The 24,514-nt window shown below is 51.9% G+C and overlaps 2 protein-coding genes across 5 annotated transcripts in view; both read right to left on the bottom strand.

The window, feature by feature from the left end:
- CRMP1 (collapsin response mediator protein 1) overlaps positions 1-10,542 on the bottom strand; it is a 73,441-nt gene extending 62,899 nt beyond the window's left edge. The window contains exons 1-2 of one of the 3 annotated variants that reach the window (XM_063619744.1): positions 7,664-7,733; positions 7,100-7,320 (exon numbers count right to left, since the gene is read on the bottom strand). In XM_063619744.1, the coding sequence (XP_063475814.1) occupies positions 7,100-7,132 (33 nt within the window). In that variant the 5' untranslated portion in view covers positions 7,133-7,320; positions 7,664-7,733. Of the gene's footprint in view, positions 1-5,701; positions 6,067-7,099; positions 7,321-7,663; positions 7,734-10,036 lie in introns of those variants that run through there. The other 2 variants (XM_055245435.2, XM_055245436.2) reach the window with 2 other exon arrangements.
- A 4,757-nt stretch (positions 10,543-15,299) lies between these two features.
- The window catches only part of C16H4orf50 (chromosome 16 C4orf50 homolog), a 129,996-nt gene continuing 120,781 nt past the window's right edge, over positions 15,300-24,514 (bottom strand). For both annotated transcript variants that reach the window (XM_055245430.2, XM_063619720.1), the window contains one exon: positions 15,300-23,074. The gene's annotated coding sequence lies outside the window, so the exon portion shown is untranslated. The remainder of the gene's footprint in view (positions 23,075-24,514) is intronic.

The following is a 24,514-nucleotide window of genomic DNA, read 5'->3' as shown; positions in this document are numbered from 1 at the left end:
TAAGTCATTTAATTCTATGGGGAAAAAATCTTAGGAAATATCATTCTGATTTCCAAACATAAATCTGTACAGATAAAATTGATGTATAGAAAGAATAAGTGACTTGTCCAATTACACAGCTAGTAAGTAAAACAGCCAGTATTCAAAGCCAGATAGTCTGAGTTCAGAATCCACATTCCTACAAGCTGCTGTCATAATAACAGCCTCTTACCTCAAGAACTTCCAGTGCCTTCCTATTAACCACAGAAGAAGATCAGAGTGGCCTAGAACTTGGAACTGAATTATCTAATCCAACTCTCCCTGTCAAGAAAAGGAATCTAAGGCCCAGGGAAAGAAAGTGACTTGCTCAACATCAAATAACCCATTCATATCTAAGACACACTTAGAACCCACGTGTTATTTCCATCCCCTTGGGTGCATTCTGCCTGATTTTCAAAGCTTTATAGAATCCCCCCATAGCCCCACCCACTCACATGTATTTCCAGTTCTGCATCCTCTGATTCACCTGTGTGAAATATTCCACCCACCTTGCATGCCCTTCCCTTCCCTCAACCAATCAAGTCCCTCAACACCTGGCTGATGTCATCCTCCAAATCCCAAGAAGCCATCTCTTGTTGCTTCTGCCAGGGCTGAGTCATCTCTTCTCTGAATTCCTCTGACACCTGTGCCCTGTTACGCAGCCTGCCTCCCTTCCTTCCTTCCTTCTTTCTTTCCTTCCTTCCTTCCTTCCTTCCTTCCTTCCTTTCTTCCTTCCTTCCTTCCTTCCTCCCTCCTTCCTGTCTTTCTTTCTCCTTTTTTTTTTTTTTTGAGAGAGTCTCGTTCTGTCGCCCAGGCTGAAGTGCAGTGGCATGATATCAGCTCACTGCAACCTCTGCCTCCCAGGTTCAAGCAATTTCTCCCGCCTCAGCCTCCCGAGTAGCTGTGATTACAGGTGCCCGCCACCATGCCTGGCTAATTTTTGCATTTTTAGTAGAGACAGGGTTTCACCATGTTGGCCAGGCTGGTCTCAAACTCTTGACCTTAAGTGATCCGCCCACCTTGGCCTCCCAAAGTGCTGGGATTACAGGCACCCTTTAGTCTTTCTTAAGTTGTTTTATGTGCATGCACTTTGTCACTTAGATGGCAAGATAATTAAGGTCAGGGACACACACACACACACACACACGCTTGCCCACCACACCTGCTGGTTAGCTACCATTCTGAATTTTCATTTCCTCAAAGACACAGCCTGAGTTTTCAGAACAGAGCTATGACCTGTTAGGTATTTACTATGTGCCATGCACACTCATGTATGTTGTATTGTGTGTGCTCCATGTATTCAGTCTTGGCCATGTTCATTAGAAGAAATGGGCATTCAGGGTTAAGGTAGCATAGTTATGTCACTTTCACTTTTATGTCCCCTCTGAGACATTTTTAAGAATTTGATTTAAACAAAATAATGTTTTCCCTAAAAATGGTCCACTTCTCCCTCTCTGATCATGACCTTGACATCATGGAGGGTGTTTGCTTCTCTGCCCTGGATGACAGATGCTCAGAGTCAGTAGTGGATGACTAATCATGGACACTCCAGTGTTCTAATCACTGGCATATTTGTTCTGTCCTTCCTTGATCCTCAGTCCTGCTATTCGACTTCCATCTGATTTCACCATATGCATGACAAATCACTGTGGACATCTCAAATCCTTTGTGTAAAAAGGCAGGGAATCCACTGGGTATCCATAGATGGGCCGAATGTCACCCTTGGGAAAAAGCATAACAGGCCTCACACATTTTTTGCATACTTGCAAATTAGAGCAACTAATCCAGCCTGATGTGATTTTTACTTGATCTTTCTTTCCTGATCATCTTCACTGTTTAATCAAACACACACACACACACCCCCACACACACAAACACATTTAAACACCAAAGACATACACTTACATTTACATACACACTGGCACTCACACACACAGCTATGCACACACACACACGGGCAGTGGTTTTCCTAGCACACAGACCAGCCCATCTATCCTCCCTGCTTGAACGTAAGCTCTCCTTCCTCCACTGGCCAATGAAGAACCTTTACAAGCCTCTGAATCTCTCTGAGCCTCAGTTTACTCTTTGGGAAAGAGGGGTGATCTACCTAGGCTGCCTTTCTCACAGTACCGTGCTTAGAACTAGGTAAGAGATAATGGCAATTGTGCCGAATGCTTGGACTAGAGCAAAAACACATGTGACCGGTACTCATGAAGCTTTATTTTTAATAATACTCCGTCATCCTCATGGTGGACACTCTTTGCTCCTCTCACAACTGAGCAGGCCTCCCCCCTTCGGTGGCTCTATTCAGAGCCAACAGCTTCTGCAGGGCTAGGAAGCCATGTGCCTTTGTTTGCTCAGAGCCACACCCAGGATGCTCTACTCACTGCAGTGGGCACAAGAAGCCGCTTCAGCTAAGTTAATCCCCAACTGTGCCATTCATTAAAAAAAAAAAAAAGCCACGCATGAAAGAGAGCTTTATAAATATTTCAAACAGCCCTTGCGGGCAGGAGCTAAGTGTTTCTGCTTTTTTGCTCTTCCGTCTCTAACCGGCTACTATATTATCTCAGAAAACATGGAAAAAAGAGGAAGACACCACCATCATCGTCAACATGAGCAGAACGATCAGCCTCCTTGCCTTTGCGATGCTGCGCCCCTGCCTGTGATGCCCCTTCACCTCCCCCACTCTAGCTCCCACCTCTCCAGTCTCTGAACTCACTGGCAAAGCTACACCCTTATCCCCACTGTGCAGATGAGACAGCTGAGGCTCAGAGGGGCACAGGATGACCCAGCAACAAGCAGGTGGGGACCTGGGGATGAAGCTGAGAGCTATGCCTGCTACCCCAGCACTTCTTCCCATGAACCACACTTGATCCTTTCTAAGCCCCCAGGTCTCTCCACAGGCCACACACCATGGCTGTCAGAAACATCTCAACTGCCTTCATGATTTGATTTAACTGTGCAGAGGTTGCCCTGGGAAGCAGAGGGTGGGCTCTCCGGAGGCCGTCTTTCCTTCAGTTTCTCCAGCATGCCAACTCCCTTGCTGCTGGGGTCCCACGGGCTCCACGAAGAACCCTGCTCTCCTCCTATCCCCTCTGTCTCCCCTAGGACCAAGCTGAGTCTCCCTGCTGGGGTCTCCTCCGCCCCTCCATATGATACCCTTAACACTTCACTACCACTTCAGGCTGAAATGTCAGCCTTGGCTAAGCTCTAGAAGGGCCAGGGCAAACGCATTCACCTCCTTCCCACTCTTCCTGGCACCCAGCACTGTGCTTGGCATGGCAGTCATTTGACAAATTAATGCAAACCCACTAACAGCCAATGGGTTTGCATTAACTTGTCAAATGCCTACTATGGAACAGGTTAAGGTGCAGCCATTTGAAAAGCCACAGTGCTCACCCATTTGTTACATGGTATTTAAGGCAGGGATCTGGTTCCTATCACAACACGTGTATGTGTGTTATTAGCAAAAGGTACTCAGGAAGATGAAAGGTCCCACAGTGAAGCCCCATACAAGTGGATCCTCTCTGATTTGTTGAAGGTTTTGATTTGTTTAAAACCACAAACCCTTCTGGCTGATGTGGGCCAAATGAACACAAATGATCCTCATCAAGGCCCTCTTTCCCAGGAACTAAGCATAACTTACAGCCTCTCTCCTTCCCATGCTCATTGAAATCACCTTTAGAGGCTGCTGGAACCACCCATTTGATTTCTCTTTACACACAAGTTGACTAATTGTTTCACATGAAGAACTAAAGCAGCAAGACCTGTCAGCAGATCTGAAGCCCTTGTCATGCACCTAGCACACTAAACGCTTTGGAGGGTCACCTAGGATGTTCAGGAGTCCTGTGAAGGGGCCTACATCGTACAGCAGAGCATTGAGGTTCAGAGAGGCATCAGACACCCAGCTCCATCAGCTGGAAAAGCGTAGGCATCTCCACTCCAGAGGGTGACAGCCAGTAGGCCCAGTGCGCACTTCAGCTTAGCAGACTGGGACTGCACACTTTCGGAGGTAGCATCCCACAGACCTGCCTTGCAGGCCATCCTATTAAGTTTCCGCCTTGGAGACTGGGCACCTGAGAGCACTAGAGACCTGCTGTGGGCACACAGCCTCAAATCCAGAGCTCCTGACTCCTGAGTCACTGCCTCACCCTTGACCCCATCACCTGCCTCAGTTCCCTTGGGAGGCAGGGTTAGAGGGTCCCAAGGCAGGGACTTGCTCAAATATCACCTGCCTTCTTCTCACATTGCCCAGGAGGAAGCAACCATATGTCTTCTAGTGATTCTCGACCAACTACAGTGTTTACGAATGGGCCACTTACACCTCTACGTCTCAGAGGGCAGAGCTGAGGGACAGAGAAGAGGTGGTGCCCACCCTCCGGATGGGGGCTTGGCAGAGGCCTGCTGGCAAGAGCGGAGGCTGGGCCCTGAAGGAATTTTCTAACTCAAGACTCAGCCCAGAGCCGGGGCGGATGCAGGACAGTGCAGGGGAGGCAGGGGGCCTGGGGTCTCTCTTGACCTTCCTGTGGCGGAGGCCTTCAGCCTATGCTCCAGCCTCAGGGAGCTTTACGTGGGTAATGCCATCCACAAAGCCTTGCTGCCACGATTTAAAGAAACAGGCCTGCAATACACAGGACAGGCCACCGGCAGGTGAGTGGAAGTGTCAATCCCTCCGCCTACCTAAGGCTGCCCTCTGGCAGGTGCCCTGTGACTGTCCAGGAGCCTGAATTTTGCATAAATGAGCAGGCTGGGTCTCCCTCCAGTAGTCAAACCTCAGGAGTCACCCTGGAGGATTCCACCACGCCCAGAATCCCGCCTCCCGGCCCTGGGCTGCTCCTGCATACATGGGCTCCAGTGGTCCGCATGGCTCAGGAACAGTCAGGCTCCACGCTGATGCCAGGCAGGACCTGGGGCGGAGGGCCAGCTCCTGACCGCTGCGCCCTCAGCTCCCCACCCCGAGACAAAGCGTAAAGACGGGGGTTCCTTTGTTTCCGGCCACACCCAGGGACGCAGCCCGGCTGTTCTGCCTCCACCACCGTCCCCACCCTCTCGCGGCCCAGCGTCGGCAGCATTAACCCTTCCCGGGCCGCAGCCGCCAGCGTCGCCCCATTAGGTTATTTTTAGCTGCGGGGAGGGGTGGACCGAGCTTCCATCATGGCGCTGTCCCTAGGTCCGGACTTCCACTCCATCAGTAAAGGCGGGGAGTGGGGAGCGCTGGTTGATCTTTTTCCCTCCTCTGGCTGGGGAGGTACTGGGCTGTGGGGTGCATGGGCCGGACGGTGCGGGGGCCGAGAGAAGGAGGCTCAGCTCGCCCTCCCACTCCCGCGCGAGGCCTGCGGGAAGGGGGTTCGGACCCCCGCCCCTCCCTCTTTTGTTCGGCTCCGCATCCTCCCTGTCCACGCCATCCTCTGGCACATCCCGTGGGGGGAGGGGGTGGCAAGCCCGCGGGGAGAGGGACTCCCGGCTCCAGCCCCGCCCCGCCATGCGGGGCTCCCCCACCCCCATTGTCCCCAGAGGCTGGGGGAGGGGGCTGAAATCCCAAGACCGGCCCCGCCCCACCCGCGGCGACGCAGGAGGCCTCGGGGGCCGCCCCTGCCGGCGCCCAGTGGATCTGGACCCTGCCGGACGTCCACTCCCAGCCCACAAAGGCCAGCGCGGGGCGGCGGGGGCGGGGGCCGCTTACCGTGATGTGCGGGATGCTCTTCTTGCCCTGGTACGACATGGCCCCCTCTGGCGCCCTCGGCCCGGCCGCTGACCTGCGGAGCTGTCTGACTCGGTCCGGCGCTCTCGGCCCCGCTCCCCGCGGGCGCGCTGACAAAGGCCCGGGAGGGATAGAGAGAGGGACGGAGGCTCGGCGCCCGTGGATGCCCACGCGCGGCTGCCCCGGCTGCTCGGCCCGCCCGCCGCCGCTCCGGCTGCCAGCACCGCCCGGCTCGGCTCGGCGAGGAGGGCGGGAGAAGGAGGAGGGAGAGGCGAGGGCGGGAGGAGGGGGCTGCAGACAGCTCCTCCCGGCGGCGCGGAGCGAAGCCCGATTCGCCCCTCTCGGCTCGAACCAGGAAGCGCTTCCCTTCGGATCTCCCACTCCGCCCCCCGCCCCCCACCCGCCCAGCCCCGCCGACCCCCGCCCTGCGCACACGCCCTTGGCGGGCCCTGGCCTCGCTCTCGCGATCCAGAGAGTCTGGTTTTCAGGGCTCCTTTAAAAGAAAAAGACGGCGCGGTCAGGGCCCGCGGGCGGCGCCACAGGTGTGCGGCCGCGCGTCTGGAGGCCTCCCCGGAACATCTGCGGGGGTGTGGGGGGAGGGAGTGTGGGACAGGGGCCAAGGATCAGCCCAAGCTGCTGGGAACGTTCTTGGCCCTCCAGGATCGCACCCAAGGACCGCTCCCCTCTTGCCTCTCCTTCCATAGCCTCCGTTTATCCTTCCCGAGTGCCACTCCCTGAATGCACCAAGCACTTTTTCCATCTCGGACCCCAAGCCTTTATTCACGCCGTACCCTCTCCCTGAATAGTCTACCCCAGACAAAAGGCTGCCCACTCCCCTGGACCCATCTCCAATGCCTTCCCCACCACGAAGCCTCTCCCTGCCACCCTCTCCATCCTAGCATTGAACCAGCCCTCCCTGGGGGCCTCTAAGGTGGAACCCCCTAACTGGCAGGGGGAACGGCAGGGACAGAAGGGTACGGCCTTAATTAATGCTGACCTGTTCTACTCCAACAGCAGCTCCCTGGCCACACAGCAGCCTGACATTGGGGCCAACAGCTCACCCCACAGAATTGCCTCCAAGACAGCAGGTGTTTGGAGGGCTGGGCCACTGGCACCAAGGTCTCCACAGCCCGGGGACAAGCTGGGAGTCAGGAGGAGGACTAGGGTGCTCCTGCCTCACAGCAGTGTGGACACCAGCCCCGGAGTCCATGATCCAGATCTTGCTCCAGAGGGAGGTGGGCAGGAAGCCAGGTCACAGCTTGACAAGGTTCACAACAGCAGAGGGGAATAGATGAAAGATGGAGGAAAAGGGGAAGCCCCAGCAAGCCCCCACCTCACTGGACAGGTGCCCCAAGTTCCCAGGCAGAATAAAACACCAACCTTATCCACCACTTCGTTGTTCATTTTCTGCATGCGAAATCCAACCCCACAGGTCCTATGAAACGATTCACCTTTTCTGCTTTCAAGTTGCCATCCAGAGCGAGGGTGGCCTAGGCTTGGTACAGCTCCCCCAGCACCGTGGTTGGGGGCTGGGGCCCTGACCTCCACCACCCCAGAGGCCAGTCCCCTAATCCAGGGCAGGAGGCCATAGACACCTGGGCCTTAAAATAGAGGTGAGGTTTTAGCTTCACAGAGAAGCCAGCTCAGTATCCCAGGAACACTAGGCATAATTTTCCCATTTTACAGATAGGAAATTGAGGCTTACAGAGGTAAAATGATGTACCCCGGGTGCAAAACATATTAGCTGCAGCAAAGCAGCACGGAGATGCCAGGTTCCCCTACACTCTGTTTACAACTCATTTCCCTCCACGCATTCATGCATCCCTGGCTCTCCGCGGGGCCTAAAATCCTTGTCAATGACCGGAAATTGCAGGTGGGGACACTGTCCCTCCCCAAGTCCTACACTCCCTTCCTTGGAGTTGTTAAGTCCTAGGTTCCACGTACCAGGGCGTTCCCTGGGGTCAGTGTGGAGATCTGAGCAGAAAGCTCCCAGAGCAAGGGACAAGACCACGTGCGTATCAGGGGGAGGAGCATCCGCCCGCCACTGGCCAAACAGATCGCTGCTCCCAAGCAGATTTCGCCGGTACAAAGCGCCGCAGCCGCTCAGCCTCCGGCAGCGGCAATCGTTGCGCCTGCGCCGCAGAAACCCCTCCTGCAGCACAGGGAGAAGCCTGGTGGGCGGGGGGGAAGGGCCGGGGCACCCGTTGCAAAGCCCTGGAGCGGTGAGGCCCGCCCCGGAACTCGAGCCCGCTGTAACCCAAGCCTCAAGGCCGCTCTGCCCGCAGAAAGTAAAACCCTCCCTCCGTGGAGATCGCGAGCCCCTGAGTTCCACAGTCGCGAAGCTCGAGTGCTTTCGGAGCCCCGGGCGCGCCAGAGGCGCTGCCTTTTGTCCGGTCCCTGAGAAGCCATGGAGAAAGGCAGAGGGGACCACAGGGAGAAGAGGAAGGAGTAGCGGAGAGGAACGGGAGAGATGAAGCGACCAGCGTCCCCAAGCGTCAGGGCGCAGCTGCGGGGCTGGCCCAGGCTGCGCCCTGGGGGAGATGCTGGCGTTGGTGACATTGACCGCAGCTCCAGAGGAACTCTCCTTGGGACAGCTACGGGCCGTGCACAAAGCGCCCTCGTCTCCCTGGTACTCCACCACGCTTTGAGGAAGGCCGGGAGAAGACGGCCACCCCCATCTGACAGATGGAGAAGCTGAGGCTCAAGAGAGCAAAGCGCCTTGGCTGGAAACCCGGATTCCCTGGTGCTGGTCCGGCTTCTCGGCCCGCGGCCCAGAAGCCTCCCCATCGGGCTCGGGAGTTTGGATCCCAAGAGAGGTCGGACTACCAGGGAAGGTAGTGGACAGGGGGAGATAAAGAAGGGGTGGGGGAAGAGGAGGCTGGACTCTCGCACCGTCTCCCTTTCTGACCACCCCACCACCACACACACACACACACCCTTGCTGTTGGACCTCTCCCTTGCGAGGCTCCGGCTTCAGGACCACGGAGAGCTCTGGAGCTACAGAAAGCCCGCCCTCGAAGGGATGGGGCCCGAAGAGGCCCACACCGTGTCTACCAGTCCCCTGCTCCTATTCCTCCAGGAAGCCCTCCCAGATACCTGCCCCGATCAAGCTCTGCTTCCCTCCAGGCTCACTCTGGGTCACTCATAGCATTTAAGAGCGGAAGGTTTAATTAAAATGATAATGATTGTAATAAAAGTCAACAACAAACATTTATTGAATGCTCACTACCGACCGGCATTATCTGATTTAATTCTCACAATGAATCCGGCGCTCACTCTAGCCTGGGAACTTCTGGAGGGTGGGGGCCAGGTTGCTGAGCCAGGGACCTAGCGCCTACCCTGGGCCTGGCACCTAGCAGTGCTCCGGCATCCAGGTCTGGACCAATTCGAAAGCTCCCCAGCCCTCGGATGCTCCAACTTCCGTTTTTCTGGCGCCTGACCCTGGCTCTCGTCGGTCCGTCCAAAGGCTACGTCGTCCATCCGCCCTTCTTTCCCCAGTTCCCTGGTGACCCCCAGCTCAAGAGAGAATACCCACAGGGCCCAAGCCCTAGCGTTCCCTCTCCCTGATCCTCCCGGCCCCATGCTAAGGTCTGGGAGGCTAGAGACCCCAGTTCAAATCCCAGCTCTACCTCCACCTTGCTCTGTGAAGCAGGCACATCGGTATGTGCTGTGGAGCTCAGGAGTGCCCCTTGAATCTATTGGCGCTTGAGGGTAGGGGTTTACGGCTCCAACTGCCCCACGAACTAAATCCTTAACCAAATCCTTCCCCCCAGCAAGCATGAGGGGAGCGGTCGGAAAAAAGCTCCTTCCAGCTTTAAGCTGTGTGGCCGCAGGCGACTCGCGGAACCTCTCCCGGGGCCCGGCACACAGTAGGTGCTCTATAATTACTACCGAGTGAGTGGATGGATGAATGGACCAACGCGGAACGGAGCTCCAGTTCTTTTCACAAAACAGAATGAGGGGCCTGGGTTAGATTCATCCCAGAGGTTCCTTCGCGTTTTAAGTGTCCATGCGGTGGCTTTAGCCAACTTCCCCTCTCAGAACCTCGCTCTCCCTTTCTGCAGAAGAGGAGCCGGGACCAGATCCGGGAGATCCCTTCCGAGTCTCACGGACCACGCCGGCCAGCCCCCACCGAGTCGCCCCAGCTCTGGGAACCTCTTGCACGATGAGGTGGGGGAGGGGCCGCGCCGTGGCTCTCCCCAGCCTGGCGGCCGCTGCCCCAACACCAGGGCCAGGGCATGGCCCTCGGGCGCCCCATGCCCTGGGTCCTCCCGGGGCCCGCCCCCCTCGTCCGGCCCGCGCGCGCCCCGAGGGTACCTGGCCATTGTCCCGGCCGAGGGGCAGGTCGCGGGACGCGGGGCAGCGGATGCGCAGCGTCGACGGCCGCTCGTCGCGCTCTCCGGGCGAGCTGACCGCAGAGCCCGAGGGCTCGCTCACGTCGCTGGCCGTGTCCTCGCTGCCTCCCGGCCCTGGCAGGCCGACCGCGTCCGGCCGGCCAGCGCTGCGCGGCGTGCGCGCCGAGCCGCGGCGGCCCACGCTGTAGGCGTCGAAGTCGATGGTCTTGTTCTCGTAGGCGCCCTCCACCGCGGCGAACATGCCGCCGTACTTCTGGCGCGGGGTCTGCGCCGCGCTGCCCGGCCGCGCCAGGTACACGGGCAGGTCGTCCTCCGTGTTCCACGCGCGCCGCCGGTCCGCCATACCCGTCCAAGGCCGGCCACCCACCGCGCTCCCGCCTGCCTGCCCACCCGCGGCCCTGGCCACCGCCGTGCGCCGCGCTCCGCGCCTCGGTGCGGGCCTGCGGCGGCCCCGGCGCGACTGCGGCCCGGGGAGGGGAGAGGCGGGGCGGGGTGCGCGCCGGGGCGGGGCCGGGGCGGGGCCTCCGGGCGGCTGCGGGCTAGCCGCGCGGACAGCTACAAAGGACCGGGAGGCGGGGATCGCGGCTGGGGCGGGGAGGGACTGTGACGCGCCAGAGCCGCAGCGCGGAGGGCGGGCCACGGCACCGCAGTGCCCTCGCCGCACTCCCCACTCTCCGCCCCTAGGCGGAGCGCAGGGCGCGAGGAGAGCGCGGGGCAGGAGCTGTGTGCGTATACTCGCGCGCCCACACGCCCTGGAGGCACACGCGGGTTCATACCTGCACACCAATTACGCCAAACACATGAGAGATGCACAGATATGCTGGCACACACACGAGAGTCAATCACACATGCTCTCCGGAGATACATAGGGGCTCGATCGTGCACACCACACTCAATGTTGCACACACATACACATATATGCTTGTGCACATTCCGAGTTCATTACAAACACACAACAGAAATCCTCATTGTCTCACAACCCCACTCACACACAGTATCACACCAAGATTAATTGCACAACTGGAGAGGCACATACGTTGGACACACCGTTCATTCCGTCAGTATTATTTTGCTGAGCGCCCACTAGTGCCTAGCACTGTTGCAGGAGCTGGGAACAGAGCCATGGACAAAATAGACCAAGTGCCTGCCCTCCAGGAGCTGACCTGCTAAGGAGGGGAATTGGATACGAAAGCACCCATATGGTGGGCCAAGAGGTGGTAAGGGCCAGGAAAGGTGGTGCAGCAGCCAAGAGGGACATGCTAGGGGCACACTCCGACAGACACATAAGAGAAGCATATTCTTGCATGAGAACCAGTGACACACACATACACGTGCACGCCAATGACACCACACAACACACCAATATCAAAGGCAAGCTCAGGGCGATTCCACACATGTGCATCATAAACTGGCAACAGGACGCCCACACACAAGTCCACACCGGGAATAAAGAAAGTCAAAAGCTTAAATGAAAACGCTCCAGAGAAAGGCACACAGAGACAGAGATGACCACACACACACAGCTGGCAGTCAACCAGACAGACAGATATTCCCTCATTGGAGGGGCACAGTCCACCTTTGTTGCTCCTGGAGCTTGCAGTCTGGGCGTTCTGGGGTTCCTCTGTTGTGGAGGTCGCTCTGCTGGGGCTCTCCTCTAAGGCCAGACACCACCTGCCTCCTATAGACACCTTCCCTTATTTCTCCACGATTATCAGGCAGAGGATCCTGCAAGTCCCTGGGGACCCTGCAGTCCCAGCTGCACTTCCTGGAGAGGCAGAATCGCCAGCTGCCGACCCCCTCGTCGAGCCAGTCTAGACAACCAAAGTCAGGACTGGGTGGGGACTGCAGAGGGGAGCATCAGTGCTTCTTGCAATGTCCCCCCACTCACAGCCTTCCATGCTGGGAGCTGTCCCTTCAACCCCGGGCCCTGCCAGCTGCAAGCCAGAGCTCCCGCAGTGTGGCCAAGCTCCAAGAATACCAGACAGACAGATGGATTCATGTTCTTGTTTTATGACTCTTGGGCCCCATGGACTTAGGATCCCGGGGCCATCAGATCCGTGGCCTCAGCTGACACCTCCCTGAATCTACTGTCTTTCAACCCTGCAACAAGGGGTCTGTGCAGCAGGTAGGTATTGTTACCTGCCCCCTCTTGGAAGAGGAAACAGGAGGGGAGAACTCCCTCAGGGCCTCAACCTCAAGGAGGTTCAGCCAGGCCTAGAGCGTGGGCTCATCCACTCGGTGGGCATTTAGCAAGTTCTTTTTCTATGCTTGAGAGAGAGGCTAGTGTGGGGACACAGATGAGTATTTCTAAGTCTCTGCCTTCAACAAGTGTATAGTCTAACGGGGGAGAGAGTGTTGAATGTGAGAACAGAAAGTTCCACACACAGCCTCCATCTGCCTTCCACCCACCACAGCTGCATCCTGGCTCCTCTCTCCTTGTGTCCCTGGGTCCGCTGTGCAGATTTGCCAGAGGCACTCCTCTTGAGGCCCGTCAGCCTCCAGGCTATCTTGCAAGTGTTTTCGATTTTTCAATGAAAATTTTTCTCTGTCCTGTGAAATACTATTCCCAGCCCATTCCAGGAAAGAACAATTCATGTTGAAGACCACGTAGAAACTTCTAAAACCCCTCAAATGTTCAGGGTGACATAACCCAGAGAAATATCAGAAAACTCAAGAACCTGAGTTAGGCAAACTTTGGAGGCCAGGCCTCCTATTGCATGCTTGAATCTGCTCTCAATATCTTGAGGACACAGTCTCTCAGGCTTTGCTGGCCCTTCCTTCCTCTTCAAATCTCTCTCACTCTGACCTCTGCTTCTGTTCTCTGATCTCCTTTCCTCAGACTCCAACTCTCCCGCCTCTCTCTCACTTAAAAGGACTCTTGTGATGACACTGACTCCACCAGGTGACCCAGGATCATCTCCACATCTTAAGATCCTTAAGCACAGCCACAGAGTCCCATTTGCCACGTGGAGTAACATGGGCAGTAGTTCTAGGGATTCAGGTGTGGGCATCTTTGAACATCATTATTCTGCCCACCACAGTCCCATATGTAATCTTACTGCTTTTAAAGAAAACCCTTTCCATTGTGAGAAAGGGCTGGGCAGTTGCCAAGACTAGAAGGAGTGACACGAGGAAGGAGCTGAGAAAGGGCTGTCTTTATGCAGAAGCAGGAAAGGATCTTCATAGCTTCTGCTTATAGAAAGTTTACTACATGCCCGGACCATTGTAAGCGCCTAACAGATAGTAACTCTTTCATGCCTTGCAGCAACCTTGAAAGTACCATTTTAGCCTCATTTTACAGATGAGAAAACTGAGGTTCAGAGACATAAATAACCTGTCCAGGGTCACAGCTGGCAAGTAAGACTTCGAGGTTTAAACAGAGTAGTCTGGTGCCAGAGTCCACATCGAAACAACTACCCTTTCCTCTCCCCACGAGCCTGACTGAGGTGGTCCCACTGGGAGATAGGAGATAAAGGGACCTGGTTTAGTCAGAAGAGTCTAAGTGGTTGAGTTAGAATCCTGCTTTCTATGCAGTCTTGGGCAACTAATCATTCGACATTCACCTAACACACCTTTGTGGCGCCCATTGCGTGTCACTGACTTTATATCACTTCCTCTCACTCTTTTCTCCCCGTGCAGAGGAGGCGATCGGACCCTCCTGAAACTGCATCCTGTGCATAAGGGTACTTGCACACACAGTTCATTTCCGTGCATCATGCTCTGCCTCATACACTGCTGGCTCCCTCAGGCAGCCCCACATGGCAAACCAGACCACCTCCATCTTCAGGCTGGAGCGCTGAGGATGACAAACCTTAAGCCCATTGCTCAAGTGAACCACCGGGAAGTGACTAACCTGGGATTTCAGCTCAGGTTTGTCTGAGTTTTTTCCACACCATCTCATCTCAAGGTCAGTAACCCAAGCGCGCAACAGAGAAATAGAAGTAGGAAACAAAACCCAAGAAATGCACCGTCCAGTTTGCAGGGCAACAGAGAGGAGCAATATCTGCCAGGGACCGACAGAGGCAGCAGGGGAAGCCTGACCCCATCCCGACGACAGCTGTGACCTCCCTCATCCCCCAACCCATCCTCCAAGTGCTCCCAGTCCTCCAGGGAAGGAGTTCTTATAGGTGAATTACAGCACTACATTTGGTGAAGGACAAACCTTGAGCTCATCCTCTCAGACACGAAACCTTCTTCCTGGGTGATGGCAGAGAACAGAAAGGGACATGTCAGATGGGAGAGGACAAGAGGCCCGTTCAGGTCCAATGTGGATTTTGTTTCAGAAAAAAAAATAAAATAAAATAAAAAATAAAAAATAAAAAAAAAAATTCATTCATTCATTGCAAAAAGAATGTTTTCAAAAAATGAAGGAAAGGGGATTGTAGTTTATCATCAGGGATATAGTAATGGATTATTGTCCTCATCTCAGATATAAGAAAAGATGTTCAGAGAAGTTAAACAAGCTGTTTGGTTATATGGCCAGCAAGTGATAGAGATGCAGTTCAAATCCAGGCTCATTTGACTTTTAAATGTCTGCTTTTTTCTGTGGCCTCCAAATTCGTACATATGGGACTGTGGTGGGCAGAATAATGATGCTCAAAGATGCCCACACCTGAATCCCTAGAATACTGCCCATGTAACTCCACATGGCAAATGGGACTCTGTGGCTGTACTTAAGGATCTTAAGATGTGGAGATGATCCTGGATCACCTGGTGGAGTCAGTGTCATCACAAGAGTCCTTTTAAGTGAGAGAGAGGCAGGAGAGTCGGAGTCTGAGAAAAGGAGATCAGAGAACAGAAGCAGAGGTCAGAGTGAGAGAGATTTGAAGAGGAAGGAAGGGGCCACAAGCCAAAGAATGTGGGCAACTCTAGGAGCCAGAAAAGGCAAGGAAATACTTTCTTCCTGGGGCCTTCAGAAGGAAGGCAGCGCTGCCAACATCTTGGTTGTAGCCCAGGGACTCTGACTTTCAGAACTACAAGATAATGAATGTGAGTTGTTCTTAGGCAATGGGTTCATGGTCATCTGTCAAAGCAGCAATCAGAAATCACTACAGATATATAATGGATTATAAAGGAAATCATTTAATTATTTGTGCAAAGTGGATTTAAGTATCAAGAAAAGCATTTATTCCCCACCAAAAATCAAGGGAGTCCTACCTCCTTTGCCTTTTTGTGTTACGTCAGGGTCGACAACACTTTGTAACAAACCATCAATAAATAAAACATTCAAAAGGGAAAAAAAACCCTTTAATTGTGAAAAAGCATACATTTTAATGTACAAAATTACACAAATTATACATTTAACTAACATAGAAAAATACATCTCAGTAACAAGAGAAAATGCCGGCCTATTTTACACAAAGGGAGCGATCATTACAAATCCTGAAAACCCAGAGGGAGGGTTGAGCCCGACCCACAACCGGTCGGGAATCCAGCGAACATCTCCACGGACTGATGGTTTCACTGCAGGCGGGCCCCGGAGGATAGCTGCCCCAGGAACCGAGGCAGGTCCTGCTGAAGAGCTTCCGGAGGGGAGATGTATGGTCCTGTCTCTGGACCACTCCCATGTGAACCAAGGCGGCTCACTCCGGGGAGGGGCAGGACTTGGCCTGCCAAAATTCTCAGCCTTGAGTTTATGAATGAGGGTGCATAGGAGACCTTGTAGATTCATGCAACCGCAAGGTGTACAGTTATTGTGCATTTGGGATTCAGCAGGAAAGTACACAGTTTCTAAACTGATGTCTGTGCTTCACAGCTTTCATGTGATTTCTGCCCAGGATTCAACCTGGAAAAACTAAGGAGCCCACAGAGGTTCTACCTAAGTGAACTTGCCAGCCTTGCTTATCGCTCTGCCAATGACACTCACGCCTCTTCCCTGCCTTACCTGCAAAAGCTGGTTGTGCAAACCCGAACTGTGGAAGAGATCATCTTATTCCCCCAACTCAGGTTGGTAGGATAGGCCCCAGCCTCCCACCAAAATGTGTTTGTGCAGAGCCCATTTTCAAAGGGGTGAGGGAAGGCTCCCAACATCCGCTGACATGCTGAGTGCTTTAAGAAACGTGCTATTTCTTTAATCTTCACACCTTACCCACTATTTCCATGGAGGACTTTGAGGCTAAGAGAGGTAGGTACCCTGTCCAAGCTTGCACAGTTAGTCGGTGGCAGAGCCGTCGTGTGTCTGGCCCCATAACTCACTCTCCTACTTCTGTTAGGTGCAGATCTTGTCCTTGTCCATTAAATAATTAATGATTATAAAGTCACTGCATAGACATTTATTTCCCCCATCACTTTCAATGTCCTATTTATAAATAATGTATTATATTACTTTAAAAAGAAAATACTGACTCAAAGTTGATATCAGGTTTTCAGCCATTTTTAACAATCCCATTAATTTGTCTCTCTCTTCCCCTGTTCTACCATCACATAAAGGGATCATCAGCCCATGCTTGGACACAGCCTGCTGGTGTTTTCACAGACAAAAAAAAAATGGTGTTGGAAAAAACTCATTTTTGAGCTATCAGTTCTTCCATTAGTCTTTCCATTACTCAATACATTACATTTACACTAAGGATGCAGAAGTCAGAGTAGGATTTAGGGAAGTTCACACAGGAAAGAGAAAACCCAATCCTTCAATCCCAAGTCTACTGAGTTCTTGAAAGCGGTTTTAGGTCCAAGGTACAAATTATCTGTTCTTAGAAATTCCCGTAACACAGAGAAGAGAAGAGGACTAAATACATTAACAAACCCCAGGGATCTTTTCCTTCTACACCACCTTAAGGCACCAGAGAACTTCCAATAATTTATTTCAAAGCCAGGTAGGAATGCAGTTGGCCATTGGTGCACATGCTGAAGACAAATCTACTTTTGTTTGCTTACCCAACTGGCAGATATATCTATCATAGAATATCTCTTTCTGGATATTCTGGAGTTTAGGATGCAAACAACTGCACCCAAGAGATTCATTTAGTGTGTCTATTGTACCACCCAATTATATTATCTGAACTTTCATGGAATTGTGCAGTGACCAGTCACCAAGAGCTCAGCTCCAGGCTCTGCCACAGTGGAGCTCAAAGCAGTAACACATCATGCATTTCATTTCTGTAAGAACCACCAGCTGTTTAAAAGGCCCCCTGAGGGTAGAGTTACAAAGCCAACTCATGGTCAAAAATACTCCAAAGATGAGAAGTTTCCTCCTGTAGACTCTGAGGACACATTTCTTTCCTAGCTAGCAGCATAAATAAATATGAGTCTAACACAGAAGAAACCCACAGTAGCATTTTAGAACTTAATTAGCACAGGGAATGGGGGAGTGGAAAGAGACTATGTGACTGTATTCCCATGGTTCTCCCCCAGCTGCCCATTAGAATCACTGGGGAGCTTTTCAAATAGATCTCTGCCCAGGGCCCCACCCAGTACAACTTGATTTCAGTGGCCTGGAGTGAGGCTTGGGCGTCAGTTTTTTAAAAATCTCTGCAAGTGAGTCCAACATGCAACCAGGGTGAAGAATCATCAGTACGGAATGTGGTCTTTACATCCTTCAAATGACCTGGAGGGGGTAAGTGGCAGGGCTGCAGCCCCTCTTACCCTGCCTGGACTCCCAGCCCAGAGCCCTTCCCACTGCCTGGCACTATCTCAACAGAGAAAAAAAGGTTGTGTCTAAAATATGTCAGAAATGTCTAGCACCCTATTCTCAGAAGTTGGCTGAGTTCTCAGAAGGTTTCACATTTCAGACGTAGAATTTCACCCTGGAACCAAAGGGGAGCTGTGAATCTCTTAAAAGAAGCTCACCAGCCTGAAGGTGAAAAGCCCCTCTCAAGTTTATAAAAGTTTACTCAATAAATTCCTGAGTAAAACAAATGGAAAGGACCTCAGCTGTAAAAGGACTTGGGTTCCCTGTTCTCTGCAATGATGGGCAACTAAACTCATATAATAATCTCATTCCAAAGCAATTCAAAATTTTTTATTTTTGATCAGCTTTGATGCTTGATTTCACACTGAGAAACTAGGTAAGGAAGGCTATGGAAGGGTGGATTTAAAGCTCAATCATGTAAGTCTAGCCACAAAGTAGGTGAGTTTCCAAGATATCCTGGGATTCAGGGCTTCCCCAGGGTGAAATGCAGGCATGAATTCCACACAAAATGAAAGAATTCCTTAAACTAATATCTATTGCTAGATGATGCCATATAGATTGTAACCCAATAGAAAATTAATTGCATCAGACCAAGACCTAAAATTCTGAATCAGAAGAGCCTGCCCCATGGCACAGTTGGAGAATACTGCATAATGACATCCAAACCAGGTTCAGTCCCATTTGCAGTCAAGTGGCTTTGTCACTGGACCGCAGATGTCAGTTAACCTCATCTGGGAACCAGTTTCCTCACCTGTAAAATGGGGAGGAGAAGGATGCTTACACTAGATGAAGTCTGAGCCTGTCTCCATCTCCAACAATGGATGTTTCCAGATCTGTCACCTTAATCACTGCCCTGCTGGCTTGCCTGGGAAGGGCAATGGCAGGGCCACTCTGAGCACACAGCCCACATTGGTCTGCAGAGCAATCAAACCACACTACCTCAGCGTGTCCTCGCTGCCGCCACACCTCCGACATACCTATTTTAAGAACAGTGCCTAGCAGTTCATGGGGAAACGTTGCTATGCCAACTTGCTGGCTGTTGCTAATCATAATCTATGAATGTGCAGTACAACCATCTGACGAGTATTTCTTCTCTTCCTTAGCCTGTGGACTTTCTTCCAAATTGTCATATGACAGATCACCTCATTCATAATGGCACACAGTAGGTGTATAATAAATGTGCATTAAATTAATGACATGAGTAAAGTATACGCACAACATGTAAGCCTGCAAAATGCCTTGCCATCCAGTTTTTCCATTACTGCGCACAGTAGGTGCCGAGATGGGTATCTTATTATCTCCATTTGTCCAGCAAGTAAACTGAGGAGGGGAGGCCACTTTCCCTAGTCTCGGAGCCAATAAGTTGCAGAACCCAGATTGCAGGCTAGCTATTCTGGTCCTAAACCCCAACCTGTTTCTCCTACATCGGGTGGTCTCTGTTATCTCTCTAGAAGAAAGTCAAATAACGCCAATCCTGTATATACATGTAGATCTTAAGAGTTTACAAAGGGCTTTCCATCCACATTCCCATTTCATTCAAAGTCTAAAGGTAAACTAAGAGGCAAGGCTCTCTGGGGCCCACACCTGGCCCACAGGGTGCCCTGTGTGCAGTGGGATGGACTGTTCACCACAGGAGTGCTTCACTGGCCTTGCCCAGGGACCCTGGAAAGGACTGAGGGGATAACAGAAGCAGCTCAGGTGGGCAGGATCACCATGCTGCCTAAAGGTCGGGGCCCAAGACAGGTATATTCTCTGGTACTGGCAGAGAAGTGGGTGGGGTCCAGATATGCCAGAATCACACAGACAGCAACAGATGAGCCTTCCAGGTAAAGCCAGGGCCCTTGGAAAGGCAGCTCAGAAGAGGCCCTTAATGAGAACTCATGGAGCGACTGACCGATTACGCAGAAGCCCACCCACCAGGGCAGCAATGTGGTCCACTCTGTTCTCTCCCAGAACCCCAGGGCCTATTGTGGTGCCTGGCACTTAGTGGTGCTCAATCAATGCTTGTTCCCTGAATGAGTGAATGAAAACTGGTGACTGACAAACCTCAGTGGGAAGCTGGAAACCACACTTTTCCTTGTTCCCTTTTTTGAAGATACTTGGAAAACATGCCATCTTTTTAACCTAGAAAACAGATTTCTGCTGGGAAAGGCAAGGAAAGGAATTAGACTTCATTTAATGTCTACTATGTGCAAAGCACCTTCCGTTTCTCATTTCCCCCTGTGCTGTCAAGGACAGTGATATTTTCCCCACTAAACAATGGAAGAGTTTGCAGATCAGAGAGATGGGCTCACCTGCCCAGTGCCCTCAGTGGCTAACGCGTCAAGCTTAGGTTTTGAAACCAGGCCAACAGACTCTGAAGCTGGTCGTTCCCATGATGTTACATCTCTTCCTGGGTTGTGTCCTGCAGGAAGAGGATTTGGAACCCTTGGACATGACCTTACTTGTTAAGAAGTAGCATTTGTGAAGCGTCTGCTGGGTGCCAAGCCCTCTGCCGGATGCTTTTATTTTCTTTCCCTGCCTCAGTTAATCCTTGGAATAGCCCAGTGGGGAAAGGTGTGGCCCCTTTTCCTGTCTTGCAAATGGGAAAACAGACCCCCAGATGCTAGGTTGCCTGACATGGCCTGTGCTCTTAGTAACACCCCTTCCCATCCCAACTGCATTCAATGGTCAATACACAGCATCTCCTTCTGTCTTCACAATACTTCACGAGGCTGCAACAGAAGGTGCCATTTCTCCCATTTTCCTCCAAAGAGGAAACTTAGGTTCAGAAAGTTTAAGTGCTTTGTCCCAGGGACGTGGGACAAGCAGGTGGCAGAGCTGGAAGTAGAATCAAGGCTTTGCAATGCCCAGTTGCAGGCCCTTCCTGCATTTCAGCGGTTGTATCACTTCCTGGCCTGTGAGACCTTGGGCCCCAGCCACCCTTCCTCCCTGGGCCTCTGAACCTTCACCCATAACATGAGGGTGCTGAGCAGGCGAGGTGTCACCAAGCCACAGCCTGTGGAAACCAGGCAGGTTTTGCAGTGAGTGGAGGGGAAAGGAGTGGGGGCCCTGCAATCCACTGGGTGGGGTGCCTCTCAGTGCGGGAGGGAGCGAGCTGGCTTCATTCATCTCTGACTGTGGCCAGGCAGATCAAAGTCCAATGCTGTCAGATACACTGATTTTCCAAGAGAAGCCGGAAATCCAGATTTGTATATGAAATCTCTTGGTTTTTAAATGTCACTTGCTAACTCCAATATTTAAAAATGCAACATAGGTATTTGTACACCTGTGTTCATAGGAGCAATATTCACAATAGCCAAAAAGGTGGAAGCCACCCAAAGGTCCCTCAATGCGTGAATGATAAACAAAATGTGGTCCATCCACACATCAGAATATTATTCAGCCTTAAAAAGGAAGGAAACTCTGACACATGCTGCCACATGAACCTCGAAAACATTGTGCTAAGTGAAATAAACCAGTCATGACAGGACAAAGACCGTATGATTCCACTCACACGAGGTCCTAGGGTGGTCAAATTCATAGAGACAGAAAGTAGAAGGGTGGGTGCCAGTGGCTGTGGGACAAGGAAATGGGGAGTGAGTCTTTCATGAATATGGTGTTTCTAATTTTGCAAGATGAAAAGGTTCTGGAGATGGATGACGGTGATGGTTGCACCACAATGTGAATGCACTCTGTGCCACTGAAATGGATACTTAAAAATGATTAAGAAAATACATTTTAGGGTTTTAGAGAAACGTACCTTCTTAATCATTTTTAAGTATCCAGCTCAGTGGCACAGAGCGCATTCACAATTAGAAAAAAATTAAAGGTAAGCCAAACATGATACATTTGTGGGCCAAATCTGGCCCAAGGGCTGCCAGTAACCACTGTGGACTGGAAACTCTCTAAAGTCTGTAATGTGATGTGGGGCCTGCCTGTTGCTCACCCAGCACTGACCACTGCCCCAGGTTCTGCGGAGATCTGAGACACCCATGGCCAACTCCATCCACCAGGCCTGACTTCCGGGCACCACCTGCTGTCTCACAGCAGCCAGGGCAAGAAAACATGTGGCTCACTGACGTTTCCCTGCTCAACAGCTGGAGTTTCACTGCATCTTCCTGGGTGATGCTGAGATTTCACAGGTCACTGTCAGGCCCCTGGCTGCCAGTGTAAGTGGGCCTCACAGCCATGCAGTTTACAGGGAAATGGTGTCAGAGGAAGAAGACTCTCTGGGTCCAAGCACAGCAACTGGGCTGCGATGCCCTTTAACTGCAGAGCAAAAGGAGCTGAGATGAGGCTGCATGCCTGGGCACTTTGGGGTGCTGTGGTCAGTTGGGCGTAACTCATGGACACAAGCTGAGAGAAGAAGAGCTCTTCACTGACTCTGGAAGCAAGAAGGCTGGGTGTGGAAGCTTCCCGTCTGGCCAGAGCCTGCCCCTCAGTAGGAACTCGCAACTGGAAGGCTGTGCCACACCCATTTTACAGATAAGGAGCTGGGGCGGATAGAGGCCAAGGGACAGCCTTAAAGTCACCAGCAAGTTGGAGGCAGAGTCCGTCTCTGAGTTTCAAGACAGAGTCCTTTCTGCCTAGACTGGGGTGCTTGGCTACTAGGGTGCTTGTCTACCAGTCTTATTTGCAAATCTGATGAAATCCATGTTCCTTCTCCCTAGGAAAGAGTTCACATGCATACAACTTTTTGTGCAGGTTGGGAACTCCATCCTAGCCCAAGCTTTTTCAGGAGCTCTATAATATCAAGATAACTACTACAATGATTTTTTAAAACCATCATCCTATCATCCCCTCATCACCCATCTTGGATGGAAGCTATGCAGAATGGTAAATCAATGAGTCCTTATGGCAGAGTGCATTCCAGGACAACCGTCAGTGAAATACCTAAGTTGAAGGAACTGCATTTTACAAACACAACAAGGATCCTGACACGTGGAAAGAATCTTACAGTGTTCAGGTGCTTTTCCAGCCATTAGCTAATTTGGTTGTCAGAGCAAAACTGTCAAGTAGGTATATGACCCCCAAACAGATGAAGAGGATGTTGGAAGAAGGTAAATTATTTGTGCACAGCGACCCAGCGCAGGTGCAGCAGAGCCGACAGGTCTTTGGGACTCCAGACCCGGCTTCCTGCCACTCATTCATGGCATTAAATATGGGCTTCTTAAAGTCAGCAGCCATCTCTTGGGTCCCCAGGTTGGTATCATACACAGTAGAAATATTCCCTATTAGTGACTTGAGACAGGAAGATGCTTGCTTGGCTTATAATTTGGCTCACTGGAAAGGATCATAAATCATAGGCCACCTCTGCTCTGTTGGTCAGTTGAGAAGGATGTAAATATTTTCCAGCTTGCTGTGTTTGCCCCTGTGTTGTCTTCCTTCCTGCAATGACAAAATCAGGGAAACAGGTTCTTAAAGGGAACATAGCAACCGGTGTGGCTTCTACATGAAGCCATCCACATGCACACACCTTTACGTCACTAGGAGACCTGCTTTAAACTCCATATGTGGTGGACTTATATCATGCAGTATCTATCATACAATTATCAGCTGCTCTCCAGAAAAATCATAGCTTGGAATTATTAGATAATGCTCTCTTTATTTGGGGTGCTTCACACCCTTGACATGATATGGAAATTTTATGTTACTAAGCATTCATGCACATTGTGTAGAGAGGGTTTCTAGCTTTCAGGAGCCTCTCAAAGGGGCCAATGGCCAAAAGAAGGTTGAGAACAACTGAAGAAGAAAGAGACAAATTAGGGTGCTCCGGGATGTCTTCATTTGGGCACCTGCTGTGTAGTAGTCTCTGTGCTAAGCACAGGGGATGCCCTGCTTGCCCTCCTCAGGTTACAGAGGGTGACACAGGAATCATCAAACAAATGCGGGTCCCAGGTGCTGCCGTAAAGGAGGAGGGGTAACAGTGGAGGTGGGGGCAGCAAGAGTTGGTGTCAGGGTGTCAGGGGAGGAGCCTGCAGCCTGTGCAAAAGCCCTGGAGAGAGGGAGGGAGCAGGAGAAGCCGGTGTAAAGAAAACAGAGAAGCAAAGAGCGATGTGGCAGGAGATGAATCTGTGACGGTTGGCAGCATGGCAGATGCTGGCATGGAGAGAAGGGGGGGAGGGGACTCCAGACACCGTAAGGGCTCAAAAATTATTTTGCAAGGGGAAAGGAAGGAAGAAAACGAAGGAGGGTGAAAGAAAGACTGTCTGGAGACGGTGACATTCGAGCAGTCTTGGAGACAAACAGGAGTTTTCTGGGCAGAGGAAACAGCTTGGGCAGAAGCCAAGAAGTATGGGAGAATACAGGCTGGGAGGGGCTCAGCACAGCGTGAGTAGCGGAGAGTGGGTCTAAAGAGCGCAGTTTGCCAAGAAGAGCCTTCATGGATGCGCCGGATTAATAAACATATCTGAGCAATGTGACAGTGTGCAGAGAGGGACCCTAGGAAAATCAAAACCCTGTCTGTGCACAGCATCCCTTTGCAGTCCCACAGTTGCCCCATGACTGACTTCACCAAGCCAGGCTTTGCTGCAGTGCTAAGGGTCTCAGAGCTGGGCAGAGATGGCTCACACACAGCTCGTGGCCGCATCCATCCCAAGGGTGTTAGTGAGGAAGCCAACCTACTCAGGGCATTGTTCGTGTAGGTGTCTTTAGTCTCCTTCTCAAAATGTATTTTTATCTATCTGTAGGTACACAGCTTCAAATCCTTTTTTGAGGAAGGAATAAGCAAGACAAAAATAAACCAAATTTAAATCCTTGAAGCTTATAAGACCATTGGTATCCAAACTTATATATAAATCAGAATCACTTGGAGAGCTTTACAAGAAT

This window comes from Symphalangus syndactylus, chromosome 16, assembly GCF_028878055.3.
Source record: "Symphalangus syndactylus isolate Jambi chromosome 16, NHGRI_mSymSyn1-v2.1_pri, whole genome shotgun sequence".
Classification (NCBI taxonomy): Eukaryota; Metazoa; Chordata; class Mammalia; order Primates; family Hylobatidae; genus Symphalangus; species Symphalangus syndactylus.
Note: the sequence above shows the minus strand (reverse complement) of the source record. Positions and strands in the feature narration are given on the sequence as shown.